Raw genomic sequence first — 23,096 nt, forward strand, 5'->3', positions numbered from 1 at the left:
TGATAAAGGGTCATCTGGACTCAAAACGTCAGCTCTTTTCTTTCCTTACAGATGCTGCCAGACCTGCTGAGATTTTTCAACATTTTCTCTTTTTTGGTTTCAGATTCCACCATCTGCAGTAATTTGCTTTTATTAGGATCTGATGTCTTCTGTTTCTCAGGCCTGTTACTAAATCTGACCGTGGCTTCAGACATTTGAAGGATATATAAATTGTTAGGAACTAGGAAAGAGCTTTAAGCACCAATGCATCTGGTTCTGATCGAACAGTCCTATTAACCACCTCCTCCTCAATCCCTTCCCTCTCCATCTGGTTATTCTCAAACATTGTTAATACGTCTCCTATAAATGTCTGCTTTGGCAATCGATTTTGCAACTATCTTGCACTTTGAAAACATTTAGTTGAACTTCCTTATTTACTTCTAACTTCCTTATTTGAACATATGTCCCCTGGTATTGGAAGTTTCCTCAGTTTATTTGCTTTAGTTTATTTGTTTTGCCTGGTTCTGGACTCCCACACCATTGGGAACATCCTTCATGCATCTATCCTGTCTGGACCTGTGAGAGTTTTATAGGTTTCTATGAGATACCCCCTTCATTCTTCTGAATTCCAGCAAATATAATCCCAACTGAATCAATCTCTCCTCGTACAACAGTCTCACCATCCCAGGAATCAGTAACGTAAATCTTCTCAGTACTCGCTCTATAGCAAGAACATCCATCCTCAGATAAGGAGACCAAAACTGCACACAGTATTCCAGGTTTGGTCTCACCAGGACCCTATATAACTGCAACAAGACATCCTTGCTCCTGTACTCGAATTGTCTTGCTATGAAGGCCAACATACCATTTGCCTTCTTTAGCGCTTGCTGCACCTGCATGCTTACTTTCAGCGACTAATATACAAGGACACCAATGTCTCATTGCACATTCTCCTCTGTCAATTTATAGCTATTCAGATAATACTTTGTCTTCCTGTTTTTGCTATAAAAGTGGATAACTTCACATTTTATCTACATTATACTGCAACAGCCATGCATTTCCCAACTAACTCAACTTGTCCAAATCACAGTGAAGCATTTCTGCATAATTTCTGCGCTGTGGGAAAATTCCTTCTGTCAAGAGATTTAAAGTAGACTATTCCTTATTAAGAAATAATATTGTACCTTTCATTACCTCATGATGTTCTCGGCTCACTAATGTCCTGTAGGGAATGAAATCTGTCTTCCTTACCTGGTCTGGCCTACGTGTGACTCCAGACCCACAGCAATATGGTTGACTTGTAACTGCCCTTTGAAATGGTCTAGTAAGCCACTCAATGGCAATTAGGGATGGGTAGCAAACACTGGTCTTGCCAGCAACACTCAAGAAAAAATTATATTGACCAGGGCACCAGGAGAACACTCATTCTCATCTTAAAATAGTGCCAGGGGATGTTTTACATTCACTCAGGCACCTAATTTTGCTTCTCATCCAAGAGATGGCACTTACAGTCCAATGCCCCCTTAGTGTAACACTGGAGTATTAGCCTCCATTAGGTGCTCAAGTCACTGGAATGCATCTGAACCTACCATCTCCTGTTTCAGGGGCAAGAATGCTGCTGAGCTTCAGCTGACATCTAAGCATCGTAGAATCCTTACAGTATGGAAGGAGGGCATTTGGCCCATCAGTTAGCACTGCTGCCTCACAGCACCAGGTTCAGTTCCTGGCTTGGGTCACTGTGTGGAGTTTGCACATTCTCCCGGTGTCTGCGTGGGAATCCTCCAGGTGCTTTGGTTTCCTCCCACAGCCCAAAGGTATGCGGGTTAGGTGGATCGGTCATGCTAAATTGCCCCTTAGTGTCAGGGGGAATAGCTAGGGTAAATGTATGGTGTTATGGGGATAGAGTCTGGGTGGGATTGTGGTCGGTGCAGACTCGATGGGCCAAATGGCCTCCTTCTGCTCTGTAGGATTCTATGATCATGTCTGCACCGACTCTCCGAAAGAGCATCTTACCCAGGTCCATCTCCCGCTCTATCCAGTAATCCTATATATCAATCCCGCTAATCCCCTTAACCTACACATCTTGGGACAGTAAGGGGCAATTTAACATGGCCAATCCACCTAACCTAGACATCTTTGGACTGTGGAAGGAAACCGGCTCACCTGGAGGAAACCCACGCAGACACGGGGAGAATGTACAAACTCTGCACAGTCACCCAAGGCTGGAACTGAACCCGGATCCCTAATGCTGGGAGGCAGCAGTGCTAACCACTGTGCCACCGTGGCATGCCACCAAGGTAGTAACTACAAAAAGTGATGCAGAGACATGAGCTGTAGAGGAGCAAGTCAATGCAGCCAATTCTTCTGTTAGTTACGTGCTGTGTCTGTCGGTTCACAAGGCATAATGCATTGAAAAAAGGGGTGGAGATCTGTAACGCTGAGACCCAATCACATTTGAGCATGAGGAGCTTTTCTGTGTTGACTGTGCTTCAATGATTGGAGGCTCAGGCTGAGGAGTGGATTTATTTTGATGTTTGGTTTTAACTATCGAATGATTAGGTATAAATCAAATCCATACAGAAATGGAATTTATTTCTCTCCATCAGCTATTTAGACAACCTAGACAGAATCACATCTGCTGGCTACATTCCAAATGAGCAAGATGTCTTAAGGTCAAGAGTGAAGACCACAGGTATCATTGAAGAACAATTCTCTTGCCAGGATCTGCACTTCAGGTAAATAACTGCATGATTTTATAATTTTGTTGAAAGCTCCTTCACTGTGCATGCAATGTGAGTTGTAGTTCCAGGTCCACTGAAGAGTGTTGTCCATCAGATAGAGTTCAGGTGAATCCAAGACATGATGAGTAAACGGACATCCTTGTGCAGTGTCCACTGCTTCAAGTCTTACTGCTTCTGACAAGGCACTGGTCAGGAGTGTGATGGAATTGTCTCCACTTGCCTGGATGAGTGTAACTCCAAAAACACTCTAGACGTTTGACACTATCCAGCATCAAGCAGCCGTATTCAATTGGCATCCCATCCACCACCTTCAACATCCACTTGCTCCATCACTGATGCACATTGGCAGAGTGTGCCCCATCTGCAAGGTACACTGAAGCAACTCACCAAGGCGCTTTCGACAGCACCTTCCAAACCTATACCCTCGACCACCGAGAAGGACAAGGGCAGCAGATACAGGGGAACACCACCAGCGCAAGTTCCCCTAGAAGCCACTCACCATCCAGACTTGGAAATATATTGTCATTCCTTCACTCTAGCTGGGTCAAAATCCATTGTGGACATACCTACACCACAGGGATGGCAACAGTTCAAGAAGGCAGCTCACCACCAACTTCTCAAGGGCAATTAGGGATGGCCAATAAAAAAAAATGTTGGGATAGCCAGCAATGCCCATGTCCCATGGCAGAATAACAAAAAAAGGCAGAAGTTTAGTAACATACTCAAAAATTAAATTCACTTTCAGAACAAGAAATAGAGGCAGGAGTGGGCGACCAGGCCCTTCAAGCCTGTCCCACCTGCCATTCAATACGATCGTGGCGGATCTATGCCGGCCTCAACTCCTTGTCTGTTCCATTTCGCCATCACCCTCCATCCCTCAATCCATCAAATATTTATCCATCCCCACTTTAAATACTTCTAATGATCCAGCCTCCACCACTTTTGGGGCAGAGAATTCCAGAGATTCACCACCCTCTGTGAGAAGAAATTTTTACGCACCTCAGTTTTAAATGACTGGCCCTTTATTTTTTTTTCTTAAGTGCTATTGGGGTCATGCTCACACACATTTATGGTGGCACAGTTTTAGCATTGCTGCCTCACAGCGCCAAGGTTCGATTCCCGGTTTGGGTCACTGTCTGTGTGGAGTTTGCACGTTCTCCCCGTGTCTGTGTGGGTTTCCTCCGGGTGCTCTGGTTTCCTCCCACAGTCCGAAAGACATGCTGGTTAGGTGCATTGGCTATGCTAAATTCTCTCTGTGTACCCGAACAGGCGCCGGAGTGTGGCGACTAGAGGATTTTCATAGTAACTTCATTGCAGTGTTAATGTAAGCCTACTTGTGACACTAATAAATAAACTTAAAACTTCATCTTGTAGCGATGTTCCCTTGTTGGAGACTCTCCCATCAGTGAAAACATCTCACCAACTATCCTGTCAAGCCCCCTCAGGATTTAGAAGTTAAAATTAAAGTTTATTAGTCACAAGTAAGGCTTACATTAACGCTGCAATGAAGTTAGTGAAATTCCCCTAGTCGCCACAGTCTGGCGCCTGTTCAGGTCAAAGCACCTAACCAGCACGTCTTTCAAACTGTGGGAGGAAATCAAAGCACCCGGAGGAAACCTATGCAGACATGGGGAGAACGTGCAGACTCCACACAGACAGTGACCCAAGCCGAGAATCAAACCCGGGTTCCTAGCGCTGTGCGGCAGCTGTGCTAACCACTGTGCTTCCGTGCCAACCCATATTTTGATCCAAGTTAAACAGACTTTTGTGTATTTCTCTTAAAGACGTTGTAGTTATACTTCATTTTTAAAAAATTCCTTGGATGGCATTGATCTTGTTGTCTGTGGTCCTGATTCTGAATGTCTGGCTATATGGGATGTGCACTTTAAAAATTAATGATTCTGATCAAGGCGAAGGGCATTAGAGTTGGGGAATTGAACTTTATCCATTGCAGAAAATGAGTGCCAGCAGTAAACATTCCCATGTCAGATACAGCAGGACCAGAGGCAGAATAAAGCTCCCCCACGCTTTGCTGGCATTCCCCAAATGAGAAAAGCACTTCATGTAACCCATATTGTACTGACCATTCTATGGTCCTTTGTGTGCGATTGTCAGTTAGTATTGTAATAAGGACAAGCTGTAGACCCATACCCATTCAGATATAGATTGACAATATAATTTTGCATGAGACCATTATGACCAACGTAAATGATATTTGTGTCATCTACATGCCCCAGCAAGAATGGCAAGCATTTGACCAACTATTGCACCCATGTCTGGCATTCAAGAAGGATGCCACCAAATGGCACAAAGCTTTCTTTTATGTGAACCATTCATAGAATCCCTACGGTGCAGAAGAAGGCCATTCAGCCCAACCAGCGTGCACCGACAACAATCCCATCCAGGCCCTATCCCCGAAGCCTCACATAATTACCCTGCTAGTCTCCCTAACACTGAGGGAAATTTAGCATGGCAAATCAACCTAATCCGCACATCTTTAGAGTGTGGGAGGAAACCGGAGCAACCAATGGAAACACAGGGAGAACGTGCAAACTCCACACAGGCTGTCACCCAAGGCCGGAATCGAACCCGTGTCCCTGGTGCTGTGAGGCAGCAGTGCTAACCACTGTGCCATTTAAAATTAACAGCTAGTTTTCCTGAAACAAATCTTTTGACTAGTTTCAAAAATTAGACATTTGAGTGGGATCTAATGCCTTGCAGTTACAGCACAATTTAATAGTGTCAGTCTTTATCAGGTTCGTAAGGTAATGCAGCTAACTGTATAATTTCTGCTCTAACCTCAGAATGTTTGATGTTGGTGGCCAGAGGTCTGAGCGGAAGAAGTGGATCCACTGTTTTGAAGGAGTTACCTGCATTATTTTCTGCGGTGCTCTCAGTGCGTATGACATGGTACTGGTGGAGGATGATGAAGTGGTGCGTAACTCCAAATATGCGTGTTCACAAAATCAATCCTGCGTGGGCAATTAAAATCGTGAGCATAGTGCTGGCAGTAATTTTTTTTAAAAAGTTCATTTGTGGGACGTGGGCATCACTGACTGGGCCAGCATTTATTGCCCATCCCTATTTGCCTGAGGGCAGTTGAGTCAACCACATTGCTGTGGCTCTGGGTGACCTGGTCATGTAGTCACGCCGTCCTTACCTGGTCAAGTAGGCCAGACCAGGTAAGGATGGCAGATTTCCTTCCCTAAAGGACATTAGTGAAGCAGATGGGTTTTTCCGACAATGGTTTCACGGTCATAATTCCAGATTTTTTTTTTATTGAATTCAATTTCCACCCGCTGCTGTGGTGGGAATTAAATGAAGGGGAGGGAGGGAGAATTCATACATTAACACTGCCATGAAGTTACTGCAAAATTAAGTGAGGCGAGGTGCAGTGAGACTAAAGTACATCACCGCTGGGTGCTAATCCAGTGACGTCAATCCAATACAGGCTCTGACCTTTACATGAACACATTGCTGCTTCGACTGAAATGTGCTACATTTAATTTAGCGCAATGCGGGTAAATGGTTGTCTCATGTTCATTCAGCGCAGTCACTCAGTAACCAGGTCTCAGGTACAATCAGTGTGATAGCTGTGTCACTGTGGCGTCATTCGGCAGAACATTGCCACTGTGATTAGAATGTATAAGGATTGATTCAGAGCTTTACTGCACCAGAGATCCAATTGATGAAATGTGATTCTGTGTCTATGCTCAGTTTCTTAAGTGCTTACAGTGGCATTTGGTCCCACACTTACGTACCAAGGACAGATGTCTCATAAAATTGGCCCTAGTAATTAGAGTTTATGAAGAAAGCTTCCTATAAATAAGTTCAACTGGTGTGGCAGCAACATAAAACTAAATCGGCAGTGGCAGCAATATGCATTCAGGTTTTCACCGTCTGCAGAACTTTGCCTTGGCAGTAGTCTGTAATTCTGTTAGACAACGATTGCATATCAAATTACAAATTAACATTCTATTAAAACCTGGCCTGACACCGATTATTGAAATTTTGATTAAACATCTGTGGAAGATTTCATCTCAGCTGGTGACCTAACAAGGAGTGATTAGCTTTCTAAGAAATTTTCTGATGGATAATGAAACTCTTGGGGGGTGAGCTGTATCAGACATGCTCAGAATTTCCTTCAAGTATCACTGTGAAGTTCCCAATCGTTCTCACTGTCCCAGCAGCTGGAGATAGGAACATAGGAATTAGGAGCAGAACCAGGCAGATTCAGCCCTTCAAGCCTGCTCCGCCATTCAATCAGATCATGGCTGATCTCTCCCTGGTCTCAAATCCACCTCCCCACCTGGTCCCCATATCCTCTTTTTATTAGAAATATATCTATCTCTTTCTTGAAACTATTCAACGATTCAGACTCCTCCGCGCTAAGGGGCAGCAGGTTCCACAAGTTCACCACCCTCTGCGATGAGAAGCAGATGGGCTGTGGTTGTTACTAACCCGTGTTTTGCCGCTCCCTTCTGTATCCGAGTGTTGTCTCTCAGTACAAAATTCAAAAACTTAGAATTTCATAATTCCTAACCTTGTTTTCAAATTCCCCCATAGCCTCACCTCTCCCTATCATTGTAATCAACTCCAGCCTTGCAATCTCCCCAGATCTATGCTTCCCTCGCATCCTCAATTCTTAACTTTTCATCCTCGGGAGCTGTGCCTTCAGCAGTCTAGACACCAAGCTCTGGAATTCCAAACATCCACCCTCTCCCAACCCCCATCCACCTCCCCTCCCACCCCACACACACAAACCTCTCTCTAACGCTCCTTTAAACCTCCATTGATAATGGAGCCTTTTCTCCTGATCCTTACCCAACTTGTGCCAAATTTTGCGTAAAGAAAATGGAGTTGATGTTTCGAGTCTGTATGGCTCTTGTTCAGAAGCTCTGAAGAAGTGTCATACAGACGAGAAACATTAACTGTTTTTTCTCTCCACAGATGTGACCAGACCTGGAGGGAAGCATAAATCTGGGAAGATTGCAAGCCTGGAGTTAATTAGTTTTTCCAGCGTTTTCTGTTTCTGTTTCAGATTCCAGCTTCCGCAGTATTTTCCTTTCATATCATTGTGCCAAGCTGTGTTTGATTACACTCCTGTGACTTTAAAGATGCCACATCAATGCAGGTTGTTGTTGCAGCAGCAAAGTGTTACTCAAGAGATTTGGTCAGAATTCAATGAATGGAGATTTGGCTGGATGCCAAATTCTCTGTTCTCGCTGGCAGAGGCGACAGCACGTATGACATCTGAGAATTCCGGCTTTGATCTAATTTAAATTAAATTGTGCGCCATCAAAAAAGGCGAATCATGGACAGAAGCCATCTTTAAATCAGATTTCAGGCCTGTTTCAGGTAACTTGACAAATTAATCCACAAAAATTAGCACGTCAGAAAACTAAATGCGAATTTGGAGGCAACATTGTGTGATCAAAGGGTAACTGTAAACTCTATTGTTATTATTCAGTCCCTAACTTCCCTGGTCCCGGCAGAGTAGCTAATAATCAATACTTTACATTGTGGCAGGAGCTGTCTTCCTCCAGTCGCCTGAGCAACAATCCTGGTGACACCTTTGGTTTGATTTGATTTATTGTCACATGTATTAGTATACAGTGAAAAGTATTGTTTCTTATGCACTATACACACAAAACATACCGTACATAGAGAAGGAAACGAGAGAGTGCAGAATGTAGTGTTACAGTAATAGCTAGGGTGTAAAGAAAGATCAACTTAATGTAAAGTAGGTCCATTCAAAAGTCTGATGGCAGCAGGGAAGAAGCTATTCTTGAGTCGGTTGGTACATGACCTCAGATTTTTTCCCAACAGGATAAGGTGGAAGAGTATGTCCGGGGTGCGTGGGGTCCTTAATTATACTGGCTGCTTTGCTGAGGCAGCAGGAAGTGTACACAGACTTAACGCACTCAAGTTCAACTAGGACATTGTGTCAAATTTAGACGAGGGTCATCCTGACTCAAAATGTTGGCTCTATTCTCTCTCCACAGATGCTGTCAGGCCTGCTGAGATTTTCTAGCATTTTCTGTTTTTGAGTTAAGATCTGGAACGCACTCACTGCCGACGATGGGAGCAAATTCATTAGAGACTTTTTAAAGCGAATTGATTATATACTTGAAAAGGAAAGTTCTGTCGGACAATGGGGAGAAAACAGTGAAGTGGGAGTAATTAAACGCACTTTTAAAAAGTTGATATAGGATTGATTGACCAAATGAATTCCTAATGCACTGTACAATTCGATAATCAAGGATTCCAGCCTCTTGTCTGAATTATTACCCAAACTTACTCCAAAAATAGACCAGAAAATGTTGGGAACCAGAATTTTGGCAAAGGTAGAGAAATCAGCTGAGAAATCACACAGTTGATGTTGGGATGCTATAGTAGAGATAAGAGGGAGAAATGTTTACATAGAACATGCAACACAAGAACTGCTCCACACCAGTGCATATGCTCCATGTAAGCGTCCTCCCTCCATGGGAGGAGCTAGGACAGCATGGTGGCACAGTGGCAAGCACTGCTGCCTCACAGCGCCAGGGACCTGGGCTCGATTCCAGCCTCGGGTCAGTGTGTGTGGAGTTTGCACATTCTCTCCTGTCTGCATGGGTTTCCTCCCACAGTCCAAAGATGTGCGGGATAGGTGGATTGGCTGTGCTAAATTGCCCCCAAGTGTCAGGGAACAAGCAGGGTAAATAAGTGGGATTAAGGGAATAGGGCCCTGGGTGGGATTGTCGTCGGTGCAGGCTCCATGGGTCAAATGGCCTCCTGCTGAACTGGAGGATTCTATGAATTCTCCCTCCCTCCCCTTCATTTAATTCACAGCATGCCCTGTTTCCTTTCTCCCTCATGTGTTTCTCTGGCATCTCCTTATTGCCTCAGTCCACTGTTCTCTGACCACTTTATGAGTAGAGAATATTCTCCTGCATTTCACATTCATGCCTTTTTGTTCCTCCTCCACTACAATAAAATGGTTTCAGCATCTCTATTTCCTCTAGAACCGAATGCACGAGAGCCTCCATCTGTTCAACAGTATTTGCAACCACAGGTACTTTGCAGCCACCTCCATTGTGCTCTTTTTGAATAAGAAGGATCTTTTCAAGGAAAAAATCCAAAAAGTTCATCTAAGCATCTGCTTCCCGGATTATGATGGTACTTCCTATTTCTCTTTCCAATTTCTAAGAGGGAAACATGATTCGCGAGTTCAAATAGATAAAATTGACAAACCATTTCTTACTCAACTCAAATGATTTAATGTTTAACCTTCAAGTGTCCACTGCTGTTTTGTGTTTTTCTTTTAATTCTCCAGTTGTGGTCAGTAAATTTGATCATTGCTCTGGCCGATACCCCATCAAATTTGTCACTGTCATTCCAAATTGATAAGGAATATCAATCACATTAGTAATACCTGTTTGGTGCCTTCAATATTCCAATCAGTATTTAGAAGAATTATACTTTGAATCTATGGTTCTTTTTTCCACAATTTGATTTAAACTAATACTCCAGAGGTATGCTACAGGCGAGGTGTGTTCAACAAGTCAATGCTGTATTGCCTCTTGATTCTGTAACAGTAAGGGTTGAAACATAGTAAGGGAATTTAGGCCAGTCATTGCGAGACCCAATACTGATCTTGCATAACACTGTTGACCATATGTGGATCTATCTGGTTTAACTGCACAGAAGACCTGGGATCACACTTGCGACCACAGCTTAGTTATTCCATGCCATAGAAAATAGTCTCCCACACCATCAGACAGTTCTAAGTGCAATTTAATAATAAGGTGGCAGGGTGGTTAGCACTGCTGCTTCACGGCGCCAGGGACCCGGATTCAATTCCAGTCTTGGGTGACTGTGTGGAGTTTGCACATTCGCCCTGTGTCTGTGTGGCTTTCTTTCAGGTACTCTGGTTTCCTCCCACAGTCCAAAGAAGCGCAGGTTAGGTTCATTGGCCATATTAAATTACTCGTTAGTGTCCCAAGATGTGGAGGTTAGTGGGATTAGTGGAGTAAATACAGGGGATAGAGCCTAGGTACGATGCTCTGTCAGAGAGTCAGTGCTGACTTGATGGATCAAATAGTCTTCTTCTGCACTGTAGGGATTCCAGGGCAGCACAGTGGTTAGCACTGCTGCCTCACAGCACCAGGCACCCAGGTCCGATTCCTGACTTGGGTCACTGTCTGTGCGGAGTCTGCACATTCTCCCCGTTTCTGTGTGGGTTTCCTCCGGGTGCTCCAGTTTCTTCCTACAGTCCAAAGGATGTGCTGGTTAGGTGCACTGGCCATGCTAAATTCTCCCTCAGTGTACCCGAACAGGTGCTGGATTGTGGCAACTAGGGGATTTTCACTTCATTGCAGTGTTAATGTAAGCCTACTTGTGACTAAAATAAACTTTACTATGATTCTTCTTTGAATAAACAAGTCAAGTTTGGAGAACTGACATTTCAAGCTATCCAATAAAAACATATGGACATGTGTTGGGCCAAATTCACAGCTGAATTTTACAGAGGGCACATTACTCACCAGTCTGATTGGCCAGGAGCTCTTGTAGACTCAGCAGCACTAGAAGAGAGGATTGGGCACTGCAAGGAAGACCACAAAGTGTTTTATAGACATTGGAGACAGATAAGGGAAGGGATCAAATAATCTAGGGATGGTGGTGAGAGGAGGCGTGGGTTTTGGAGACCAGGCAGGTACTTGGGGGGGGGGGGGGGGGGGGGGGTGGAGTGAGGTACAATTTTAGGGGGGATGCCCCCACTGTACACAGGCAACTCCCTCACCCCACCTCCCCAAATGATGTATCCTTTTCCTTTAACTAACTTTGAAAAAAACAGCCTTCCCATTCTTGCCCACTTTCCACTATTGGCTGTAGAAGCACACTGCGGTCCTCAGGTGGTCATTTAAGGACCTCAATTGCCCTAAAGGTGAGGGGGCAACTAACCCACCCCTCTGCATTATGAGAATGGTTTGGGGTGGGCGAGCAGACTGAGGGCTACCCATCCATCATATTTTACGTACTCTCGCTGCCACCCTCCACCCCCTGGGCAAAATAACCACCCAACAGGGGACCATAAAATCCAGCCCCATAGAAAAGGTGGGCAAAAGAAAACTCAAGTTTAAGTATTAGTGTCACAAGTAGGCTTGCATTAACACTGCAATTAAGTTACTGTGAAAATTGCCTAGTCACCACACTTTGGCACCTGTTCGGGTACACAGGGAGAATTTAGCATGGCCAATGCACTTAACCAGCACGTCTTTCGGACTGTGGGAAGAAACCGGAGCACCCAGAGGAAATCCACGCAGACAAGGGAGAATGTGCGGACTCCACACGGACAGTGACCCAAGCCGGGAATCGAACCCAGGTTCTTGGCGTTGAGGCAGCAGTGCTAACCATTGTGCCACCCTAACTGCGGAATGTAACTGCATGAAGGGAAGCAACTTTTTCAGTGCAAAGAATAGTGAACATCTACCAAATGAAGACAAAAAAACTATTAACAGGTAGTTGGGATTGTTTCATTTACTAGAGGCCAGGGAACCATCCATCTTCAGTGACCCATTATGCCATGAGTGGGATAGATTGCTAACAATTCCATTCAAAAATCTTATGATAATGAAGCAGCCCATATCAACCTGCAACAGGAATTGTCATAACTTTCATGTTTAGCCTGACATATATGGGAGAGATAGTGGTGAGCATGGCTGCCTCAGTGCCAGGGACCTGTGTCTGATTCCAGCCTCGGGTCACTGTCTGTGTGGAGTCTACACCTTCTTGTGTTTGCGTGGGTTTCCTCCCACAGTCCAAAAATGTGCAGGTTAGGTGGATTGGCTAAGCTAAATTGCCCCTCCCAGGATGTGTAGGTTAGGGGGATTAGCAGTATAAATGTATGGGGTTAAGGGATAGGACAGTGGGCCTTGGTATGAAGCTCTGTCAGAGAGCCAGTGCAGACTTGATGGGTCAAATGACCTCCTTCTGCACTGTAGGGATTCTATGATATTGCAAGTAAAACTCCAACCAACTGCCAAGCAACAGTCATCTAAGAAAAGCATTACCATCCTTGCCATCTTGAGGGGTTTGTAACGGACTAGAAATGTGCATTCAGACTGGGCTTACTCCTGCAGTAACTAAAATATTTGAACACTCAAGAGTTTCTTGAAAATGCTAGCAGATTTACAATGGCTTGAGTCATGTGATGTTGAACATTCTGTTGGACTGACCATAAACCATGTTTCAGTGCAACATGGGGAGTAAACTCTTTGCGTTCTATCTCTAGGCTCCAACACATATGATGATGCTGGTAATTACATCAAGAATCAATTCCTAGACCTCAACATGCGAAAAGATGTTAAAGAAATCTATTCACACATGACGTGTGCCACTGACACGCAAAACGTCAAGTTTGTGTTTGATGCTGTGAAAGACATCATCATTAAAGAAAATCTTAAAGACTGCGGCCTTTTCTGAACAGGTATGTAGGAACGTTTTGTAAAACAGTGTATTTTCACTTGCCTTCAAGATAAATTTTAATAGAATCATAGCTATTGCAACACAGGCTATTCAGCCCATCAAGTCCATTTTGGCCGTCTCTTGAGCAGTCCAGTCAGTTCCATTCCCCATCTCTATCCTGGTTACCCAGCAAGTTTACTTCACTCAAGTGTCCATTCAATTTCCTTTGGAAATCATTGACCATCTCCAATCCCACCACCCTCGTTGGTAGCTACTTCCAGAAAGTTATCACTTATTGCACAAAGTAGTTATTTCTCATTTCCCCTCTGCGTCAAGTCCAGTGCTTGAATGTCTTGTTTCCTAACTGGACGCCACACTCAAAGTAACTATGATGTAATATTAAGCAATGAGTAAACCTATGATTGCATACAATTGTTTTCACAACAGATAGTGGAGGAGCCCATTCTAAATGCAAGTTCCCAGAATCCTACAGATGGTTGTGCAGAAATAACCCTACTGTTTAACATAAATATAACTAAGGGGTGGCACAGTTGCAGTGGTTAGCACTGTGGCCTCACAGCTTCAGGGACCCGGGTTCAATTCCGGCCTTGAGTGACTGTGATAAGTTCGTACCTTCTCCACTGGTCTGCTTGGGTTTCCACCGGGCTTGGGTTACCACCGATTTCCTGCCACAGTCCAAAGCTGCGCAGGTTAGGTGGGTTGGCTATGCTAAATTGCCCTGTAATGTTCCACAGTGCGAGGGTTAGATGAATTAGCCATAGGTAATGTGTGGGGTTAGGGGGATGGGGCAGGGAAGGGTGCCTGGGTAAGATACTCTCAGAAAGTCAGTACAGACTCAATGGGCCGAATAGCCTCTTCTGCACTGTAGGGGATTCTATGATTCTAATTTAACAATCCAGAAGGAAATCACCCATCAGGAAATTTTTTACTAAACATCTAGTTGCTGAGGGAAAAATCCAATCATGTAGGATAACAATTTAGTTATGCCTAAGTAATTTTTCTCCAAACCAGAAAATAATCAATGAAATGCACGAGAATCAAAACCAACCTAATCATATAAATAACTTATTTATTCAGCACCTTTCAAAAACCCAGGATGTCCCAAAACATCTCACTGATAATTACACAGCAAGACAAGGAATTATAGCATAATGACCAGATAATGTTTTAATGACATTGTTTGGAGAGATAAATCAGGGGAAACCTCTGCTCTACTTTGAAAATCACAATGGCATCTTTTACACTTTTTTAGGCAGACCGAGCTTTGCTTTAAAGTCTCATGTGAAGGACATTGTTCATATACACCCCTCAATCCAAATTAGTGTTTATTTACCAGTTACAATCATTATTGCAATCACTCCCAAAAACAAAATGGTGTGGTTTCTAATAGTCTTCCATATTAGAATATACCAAAAATTGTTCTCCGTCTGTTTTGTGACATTACATCTAATTTAAAAATGTATAAACTACTGAAGTAGAGCAGGTTTAAACAACTCAGCACTTGATTTCCCATCATATACTTTAGCTGTTATTGTACATCAGATGGTCACAGGGTAGGAGCAATGTTAAAGGGAGGAATTATGTTCCATTCTATAATTCCCCTATCTTACACAGCTTGAATATTTCAAATACCTCTTTAAATCATCTGTTTTGGTATGTGAAGGCTTTCGTGGCATCTTAATTCAGTCTCCATTTCTCATTTTAAAGAGTTTTCCTAAAATCATGGTAGCAAAACAGAAGACAGTACACAGGTTATATTTCAGGTACATTTAACTCATCAAAATTTTACCCCCGTTGTATGCGTTTGATGCCATTACATTGCTTATCCCTTCACCTTGAGCTACTGCAGTCCTTTTCCACGATGGTGTAAGGTAGGAAATTTCAGGAACTTGATACAGCAGTGAAGGCAAAATGGCAAGTTAGAATGTTATGCAACTTGCAGGAAGATGGTATTCCTGTAATCTTGATGGCAATCTTCCCCATGAATGTTTTCCATCTTATCATAATGCCTGTTTTAGTCTTCACTTTTGAAATGTTATACAAAAATAAAATGACTTTTTAAAACAGATGCTACATGCCCTGACTGTTGCTAGTTAATGTTTGATTTTATTCATCTTGAAACCTTAATGTACGTTTTGCACCCCCAGGACCTTCAGGCTCCAGTCTTTCCAGTTTTCTGAAATGTGTCTGCTTACCTTTGCTGAATGTGCACAACCAAGTTCTCCAAAGTCATCTTACCTCACCAGCAAGATACCAAAATAAAAAAATGTATAATTTGCCATGCATACTGTATTGCTTTCAGGTCCCAAACACTTCATTAATAAAAACAGCATTAAAAAGAGAGGGGAATGGACCTAAATCAGTGACTAATCTTTCAACGGTTCTCGGACTTTCTGCTGATGCATTTATCACAAAAATGAACAATGCAAGACAAAAGCTGAACTACCCTCTTCCATTTGGAAATAAAGATGCAATTGGAATTTTAATTCCTAAAATTCTTGATGCATTTTTAACATCTGTAATAATTCTCATTTATTTAAAAGTTGCATTCTTTTTTAAAATTTAGAGGTTTCAAGATGAATAAAATCAAACATTAACTAGCAACAGTCAGGGCATGTAGCATCTGTTTAAAAAGTCTTTTTTTTTGTATAACACTTCAAAAGTGAAGACTAAAACAGGCATTATGATAAGATGGAAAACATTCATGGGGAAGATTGCCATCAAGATTACAGGAATACCATCTTCCTGCAAGTTGCATAACATAACATCTAAGTGTATATAGCTTATTTAGTAAAGTTTTATTTATCTATTAGTCACAAGTAAGGCTACATTAATACTGCAATGAAATTACTGTGAAATTCCCCTAGTTGCCGCACTTCAGCGCCTGTTCGGGGTCAATGCACCTAACCAGCACATCTTTCAGACTGTGGGAGGAAACCGAGCACACGGAGGAAACCCACGCAGATATGGGGAGAACGTGCAAACACCACACAGTGACCCAAGCTGCGAATCAAATCCAGGTCCCTGGCACTGAGGTAGCAGTGCTAACCACTATGCCACCGTATAGCTATAGTTTCAGTTTTTACTCCTCATGGATTTGAACCTATTTGATTGATAAGGGAAATCACTGGTTTTACTCCTATAGGTAGGGTTCACAACAATTGTTGGAAATTATCTATACTTTTAGAAACATTATGCCTCATCACCGTACTTTCCTTCCATGTACACATTTATAAAATTTGAATTGCGAACATTACTAGATGCTGCCATGAACACAAATGTTCAGCTGAACTGCATGATGGTCAGAACACAACATTTGAAGATCACAGCCAAAACAATTTTATTTGCATTAATGATCAGCTTTTAGAAATTTCTAAAAAGAATGCAACTTTTAAATAAATGAGAATTATTACAGATGTTAAAAATGCATCAAGAATTTTAGGAATTAAAATTCCAATTGCATCTTTATTTTGGCATTTCAACCATCTTCATTTTCTGCTTTGCTGCAATAAGAGTCTAATGGCATGTGAACCAAATAGGTATATGAAAAGATATAAAGCATCGAAGGTTAGTATATCCCAATTGATATAAAATGTTTCGTTGATGGGCAAATATTAGTGCTACCAGACCGACAGTTTTTCCAGCATCTTGTTTCTTCTAACAGATTATTCACTTTTATCCCTATTGATCCATTTCAGCTTTTTTTTTTCTAAGTGAAAAGACAGCCATCTCAGTACAAAAATAATGCTGCACAGAGCTAATATGTATTGCCCAAGATGGGGATTAAGTAACTGGTTAAGACAGAGGTATGAAATTGATTCATGTTCATTCTGCTCTCTTTAAAGCACTGGTTTTTGTCATCGTATGGGTTTCACATTCACTGGCAGCATTATGGCACTTAAAATAGTCGGACAACAGCCAAGTGTCTGGCATGACTAGCCATTTAAACAATCATGGAAAGTATTATAAAGCCTCACCCAATATTGACACCATTATAAAAGCTTAGTATTTATTCTAAGCTTGAGAGCGCTTGCCAATAATTAAGATTAAGTATTTTAACCATAAGGTATTCGATAAACATGAGCAAGTGAGTGAGTGAGCATTTGTAGCCTTAGGTGATGCAGGTCGAGTTTCAAGATAAACACAGGTAATATTGGGGTAATTTTGGATCCATGTCCTCAAGCTATAGTCAATGATCTACTGTAGCAAGTAAACATCACTTCTCATGTACAAACAGTAGCACAAGCGTGCCCTGCATTTTCTCCAAAAGGCAGAGAATATCAAAAACATCATTGTTAGCACCCATATAGCAATTTCAAAAATTTTTTGGCAACTGTTATACACGTTATTTTGCTTAAAATTTCTAGTTTGTAGTAATTAGAATTTAAAAAGAACTGATTTTTTAAAAAATTAAGGTTGAGCGGCGAGTTGTCTATGGGCTCAGTCAGGTTGCAGATATTTTGTCCAAGGTTCTATCTGAATTGTAGATGTATAAAGGCATCAGCTTGTTACAAATAAAAAAGGTTCTAAATTTCAGATGGTGCAAATATGTTAACATTGAAATGGAATTTCTTAGAACAACCAAAGTTGTTTATAACTTCCCTTCCAAACGTAGCCTATCGATAACAATTGCATAGATTCAGGCCTTGACCTACATGTGGGAATTGTCTTTTCTCCCCATGAACATTAAGTATTGAGGCCAAATCAAAAGGTTCCAATATAGTTCATATGGTAACTTAACATTAATGTTGCAACAGCACCACAAAAGGAAATAATTTACAGTTAAGGCTCCTGGTCGACAAACCTGGTGGTCAGGTATCAATTTAAAATTTGCAGTTTAACTGAAGTACATAGATTATGGGTTATGACAGAGCAATGACATTCAAAGTTGGATGTTGATTATTTCTCTTTTGTTCATCAAAATAAGGCTTTATCTCTTTTCCTAAAAGCAAATATTCACTGCAGTAGCGAGAGTCAAAACAAGAGTCCAATGACAATCCCAAGCTCCATGTTATTTATATTTTATCCATTTAGAACTGTCACTACAGTAACAAAAGGAAGTCTACACAGACAAGAATCAAAAGTTTAACCCAAAAAGCATTAGATGTTAAAACAACTAGTTTACTAAATTGAATGAAACTGATAATAGCAATGTGGCACAAATTTACAAAATACATAGTCAACAGGTATTTATAGTTCTTTAAAAAGACAAACAATACATTAGACGATTAGAAGAGCTATTAGAAAATATCACAGTTCATTGTCAATGATTAAGTTATCCAAATAACTATGATTTAGCAAGAGTCAATGTTGAAACATGTTGAGGTATTATCAAGGACATCAAATGGACTCAAATGTGAACAGATGAGTCATTATTATGTACAGCAAACCAAGGTAAACAAAGTTCTTCCCTCTGTAAATCCTCAAAGCAGACAGCTAATCCTGTCAAAGCATTTGCCAACAGCCTTCTGAAACGTATAAAAAAGTGTAAACTGCCAATGCTTACTTGTCTTGTAATGACCATCTTTCTTTCCATTTGTTTTGTTATTCTTCCTGATTGGAGATTAGGAATTTGCTATGTAGCAACTTGGTCCAAAATAAACCCATGTTCAGGCATTGACATGTTAGAATTTTACTGAATGCTACTTTGAGAAACAAATATTTTAATATTCTTCAAAACATGAAAAATGTAAGGCAATATTTATTAGTACTGGACAGATACATTCTACTGGTTGTAGGCCATGCACTCATTTAAGACAGCTCTCCATGTGCACCACGACAGAAAACATGGCTCAACCTGCATCAGAAGTATTTTATTCATGTACATGCCTCCAGTTATAAGCAAGTTTTCAGGTAAATTTCCTCTTGGGATAACAAATGTACATAAGTGTGACTGACCCTCTGTGCAAGTCCCTATTTTTATAGCCTCCAAAATATTTTTCCATTACTCATTACCTTAAGACCTCAGGCCCAATAGATGCAACCAGAGAACTCTTATTCACCAAAGTGGCTCCTGACAATGAACCAATAGCCACCTCCAAACTTGCACATGCAGACAGATCATGCTTTCTTAATGCTGAAACTCTCTTCAGACTCCCACCCCCATTGCTATGCTTTAATTTATTCTTCCTTACAGCCCATCACTGACTCCCACATGTTCAATCCTCATGTCAAACCAGAGATCCCATGCACCACTCTACATGAGACTTCTACGAGAAATCCCCCGCTATAAATTAGTGGATGACCTTTCTGGTTGCAAGAAATCAGCAAATGAGTAAACCGTTTGGAATTTCAGGAAAAATTGCGTTCATAAAAGGTTGAAGAAAGCCAAACCACACCAACAGCTTTGAGATGTAAAGCATTTCATAAGTCACAGCCTATAAATCATAGAAGTACAGCTGGCAACTGCCTTTATTCTTAAAATGCACAGCATACCTATAGAAATGAAACTGTCTTAGAGTTTGCATTGGTTACTGTTCCCACTGAACTGTGGTATTCTACATTTATACATATGAATATTGATATACAATGGGTCATGTTTCCCCACAGATGTCTCAGATTATGATTTAAAGTCTACAGTTACAGAAACCGAAGATTGAGCTTTACTACACATTGAAATAATGAAGGTTACCAAGTTATTGTTTAGCATATCTTGGATTACATGCAGCTCAAATTGGCCATGATTTCATTTTTTAAAAAGTCCTCCACCCTCCTACAATGCTCCATGGGCTGCAGATGAATTCCTGCCAAAAGTACTGCGACTCAGATCATTAAAATTAGGCAAAAGGATGCTCTTCAGCACCTGTTTAGACTGGTCTATTTCAATCCGATTGTCCAGTTGACTCATAACCTTAAAATCTGAGTCCAAATATGTATCAACTCCCTTATAAGTAATAGTTTGTGGTTTCACATTTGATATCATAATTCATACGTAAAGAAAATTCTTCCAAACTTGAGGCCTATCCCAGCAGAGTGGCAGACCATAGAAGGAATGCCTTTCCATGCTTTATGAGATAGTCTTTGTTACCTAAAATATAGGAGTAATAGGAACTGAAACAACATAATTGTTTATTCAGAAGGGCCAGCACATGGAAAAAATCTAGAGGACCTAGTAGGATAAAACATTTGTGTGCAATACAAACTGTAAATGGGTGCTTGGGCCATTGGAAATGCAATCACTATGGAATCCAAAGCTGGGCCTCATCATAGCAAAGCTCCAACTTTATGTTGATTGAGTCACTTAAAAATAAAAAAAATCACCACTGACTCAGTCACTCACAACAACCTGTTAAGCCAAATGTGGTTTAGCATTAATTTTAATTTTTCACCTTAAAATTGTATTTGCTCGAGGAGAGTTTTCCCAGACATAAAAGCAAGCAATTCAAGTAAAAAATATCTGTAACAAATATTCCAATTACTGACTCAACATAGATTAATACCCTAAGATTTCAATGAACACCAGAACCATTCTAAAAGAAAACCAGACAGTGACTTATGAACTTTAAATTTCAACATAGCCTGAACGTGACAATTACTTTTTTGGAGTAGTAGGGAGTGGCGTGGCGCGGGGGGCGCGGGGGGGGGGGGGGAGGTCTGTGAAAATCCCCAAGTCGCCACACTCTGGTACCTGTTCGGGTACACTGAGGGAAAATTTAGCATGGTCAACGCATCTAACCAACACGTCTTTGGGACTGTGGGAGCACACGGAGGAAACCCACGCAGAAAAGGGGAGAATGTGCAGACTCCGCAGGCAGTGACCCGAGCTGGGAATCAAACCTGGGTCCCTGGCGCTGTGAAGCAGCAGTGCCAAGCACTGCCATCGTTAAGATACAAACCATAGTGAAATGTAACCATAGATGTGGCAATGTTTAACAATTCAAAGGCAAATTAACCAACTATAGTGCAAGTTATTACAAACTATGGCAAAGAATGGTTAAATGTTTGGAATAAATAGCCTTTGCATGGAGGAAAACAGGAAGCTCCTACAGAATGTTTTTATCAATACACAATATATAAATATATTATGTAAAATTGGTTAAGGCTTTTGAGGATTTGATTTTACTCTGGGGTCTATATGGCAGTGCTATACTGTATAATAAAAATCATCAAGTGGCAGTTGTATCATACCACTTTACACATCATAACCGTGACATCCAAACCCTTTTAATTTAAGTTGTTTCTATTTTTCAACTGAGTTCCAGATTAAAACCCCTGCATTTTAGAAAAATAACAGGCGCCAAATCAAAATCAAAGTAGGTACAATATATACTGGTTAATTGATTAGAAAAGTTTTGGTTTGATTTTAACTGGCTAGATTTTAAGCTTTGCAGTGTTTTTATATTTGGCAAACCTTGAACAATAGATGGCACATGAAATTCCAACGGCAGTGCATAATTTTAACCAGTTACAGAATACTAAACTATCAGACGTTGGTAAATCACTATATTCTGTGGACCTTAATACTGCATTCTAACTGGGCAATTTGCATTGGTGTTGGTCTCCAGAAGTTAGTACTGTAGTCAGGTTTTCCTTTGGATGGGCTAATCAGAACTATCAATGTTAGACGATGTAATTTGTTGCATGTTAACGAAACAACATAATACAATCCTTGAATTTCATATTGGTCCAAATGTTATTTAGAACTAGTAAAAGGACTGATGGCTAGTTGATGACAAAACAAGTTCCAACAATTCATGGTGTTACAAAATTTAGCAATGTTTGGCAACAAATGCAGATTAAAAATACTTGATGAAATGCTTTCTTAAAAAAGTAATCTAATGATCATAGATTTCACCATCTTTTGGTCAATCAATACAATTGCATATTAACATACAGAAGACAGAATAATCGGGAACAAAAGAATGAACAAAATGTTCTTGAACACAATGCTGAATCTGTACATTAGGTACCTACTCATTTCAGACTAAAATGCCATTTTAAAAAAGTGTTCATAATACATATTTAGTAATTGAATGAATATCTTGCATGCAGCCTCCCTCATGACGGCAGTCATTTTTCTTCTAACCTGTTCCCTTTGGCAGGCAGCACAACCAGGAAATAAAATGGTCCACCTGCAGGCTCCTTTTTATTAACAAAAGGAACACCTAAAAAAAAAGTAATTTCAGATGTTTTCAAAAATTGCTAAGTAAAATACAGTTTAAAATGTTTTACGTCCAGCAGTAATGTTAGTCTGCTGTGTTCATCAAAGTTGGTTTAAATGGCCAGTAACTTTCAGCTCCTTTAATCACCTACCCACCTTACAAAATATACTGCAAACAGATTTTGTGTGCTAGTAGCAAATCTTAGTTGAGATTCGCTCACCTGGATACACTCTCAACAAGTCTCAGTATAATCCACATTCTTTCAAATTATTTTTGATGATGACATCCGTCACTGCATCAAACACAAACTGCACATTCTTGGTATCTGTGGCACATGTGAAATGAGTGTAGATCTCCTTTGTTTCTTTTCGCCTGTTCAGATCTTCAAAGTGACACTGAATATATGCTGCAGCCTCCTCGTACGTGTTGGATCCTGATCAAAAGTTAATGATTTAGTTTGCATTAGACGAGGAGGGGAAAAATTAGAAACAAAATCTATTTTATTTTGGACCAATGATAACATTTGCAGATACCATTAATGGAACTTAGTTTTGAAACTGATTTGACAAAGGGTTACGTATTTCTACAGAATGTGTGAACAATGGTATTACTGGGTACAATGCATTTCAGAATTTAAAAACTCCTGGCAGTCTAGCATGTTAAATACCGCTGTGTTTATAATATCACCACCATGAGTATTATCAAACATCTAACTTACCTCTAGACATCCTCTATTCTATGAAGTTTGGGTGGGATGCAATGCTAGATTATGCAATTGTATTCACTGCTATTTGACACAATGTTA

General features: G+C 41.0%; 2 protein-coding genes across 2 annotated transcripts in view; one reads left to right on the top strand and one right to left on the bottom strand.

Annotated features, from left to right (window-relative positions):
• Nucleotides 1-13,187, top strand: part of LOC144511799 (uncharacterized) — an 81,920-nt gene extending 68,733 nt beyond the window's left edge. Inside the window, exons 10-13 of the mRNA XM_078242134.1 lie at nucleotides 2,586-2,714; nucleotides 5,525-5,654; nucleotides 9,728-9,881; nucleotides 12,997-13,187. Coding sequence (XP_078098260.1) covers nucleotides 2,586-2,714; nucleotides 5,525-5,654; nucleotides 9,728-9,881; nucleotides 12,997-13,187 — 604 coding nt within the window. The remainder of the gene's footprint in view (nucleotides 1-2,585; nucleotides 2,715-5,524; nucleotides 5,655-9,727; nucleotides 9,882-12,996) is intronic.
• Nucleotides 13,188-19,574: 6,387 nt separating this feature from the next.
• Nucleotides 19,575-23,096, bottom strand: part of LOC144511800 (guanine nucleotide-binding protein G(i) subunit alpha-3-like) — a 34,425-nt gene continuing 30,903 nt past the window's right edge. The window contains exons 8-9 of the mRNA XM_078242135.1: nucleotides 22,512-22,724; nucleotides 19,575-22,294 (exon numbers count right to left, since the gene is read on the bottom strand). Coding sequence (XP_078098261.1) covers nucleotides 22,534-22,724 — 191 coding nt within the window. The 3' untranslated portion in view covers nucleotides 19,575-22,294; nucleotides 22,512-22,533. The remainder of the gene's footprint in view (nucleotides 22,295-22,511; nucleotides 22,725-23,096) is intronic.

The sequence above is a fragment of the Mustelus asterias genome, chromosome 25 (genome assembly GCF_964213995.1).
Source record: "Mustelus asterias chromosome 25, sMusAst1.hap1.1, whole genome shotgun sequence".
NCBI classification, from domain to species: domain Eukaryota; kingdom Metazoa; phylum Chordata; class Chondrichthyes; order Carcharhiniformes; family Triakidae; genus Mustelus; species Mustelus asterias.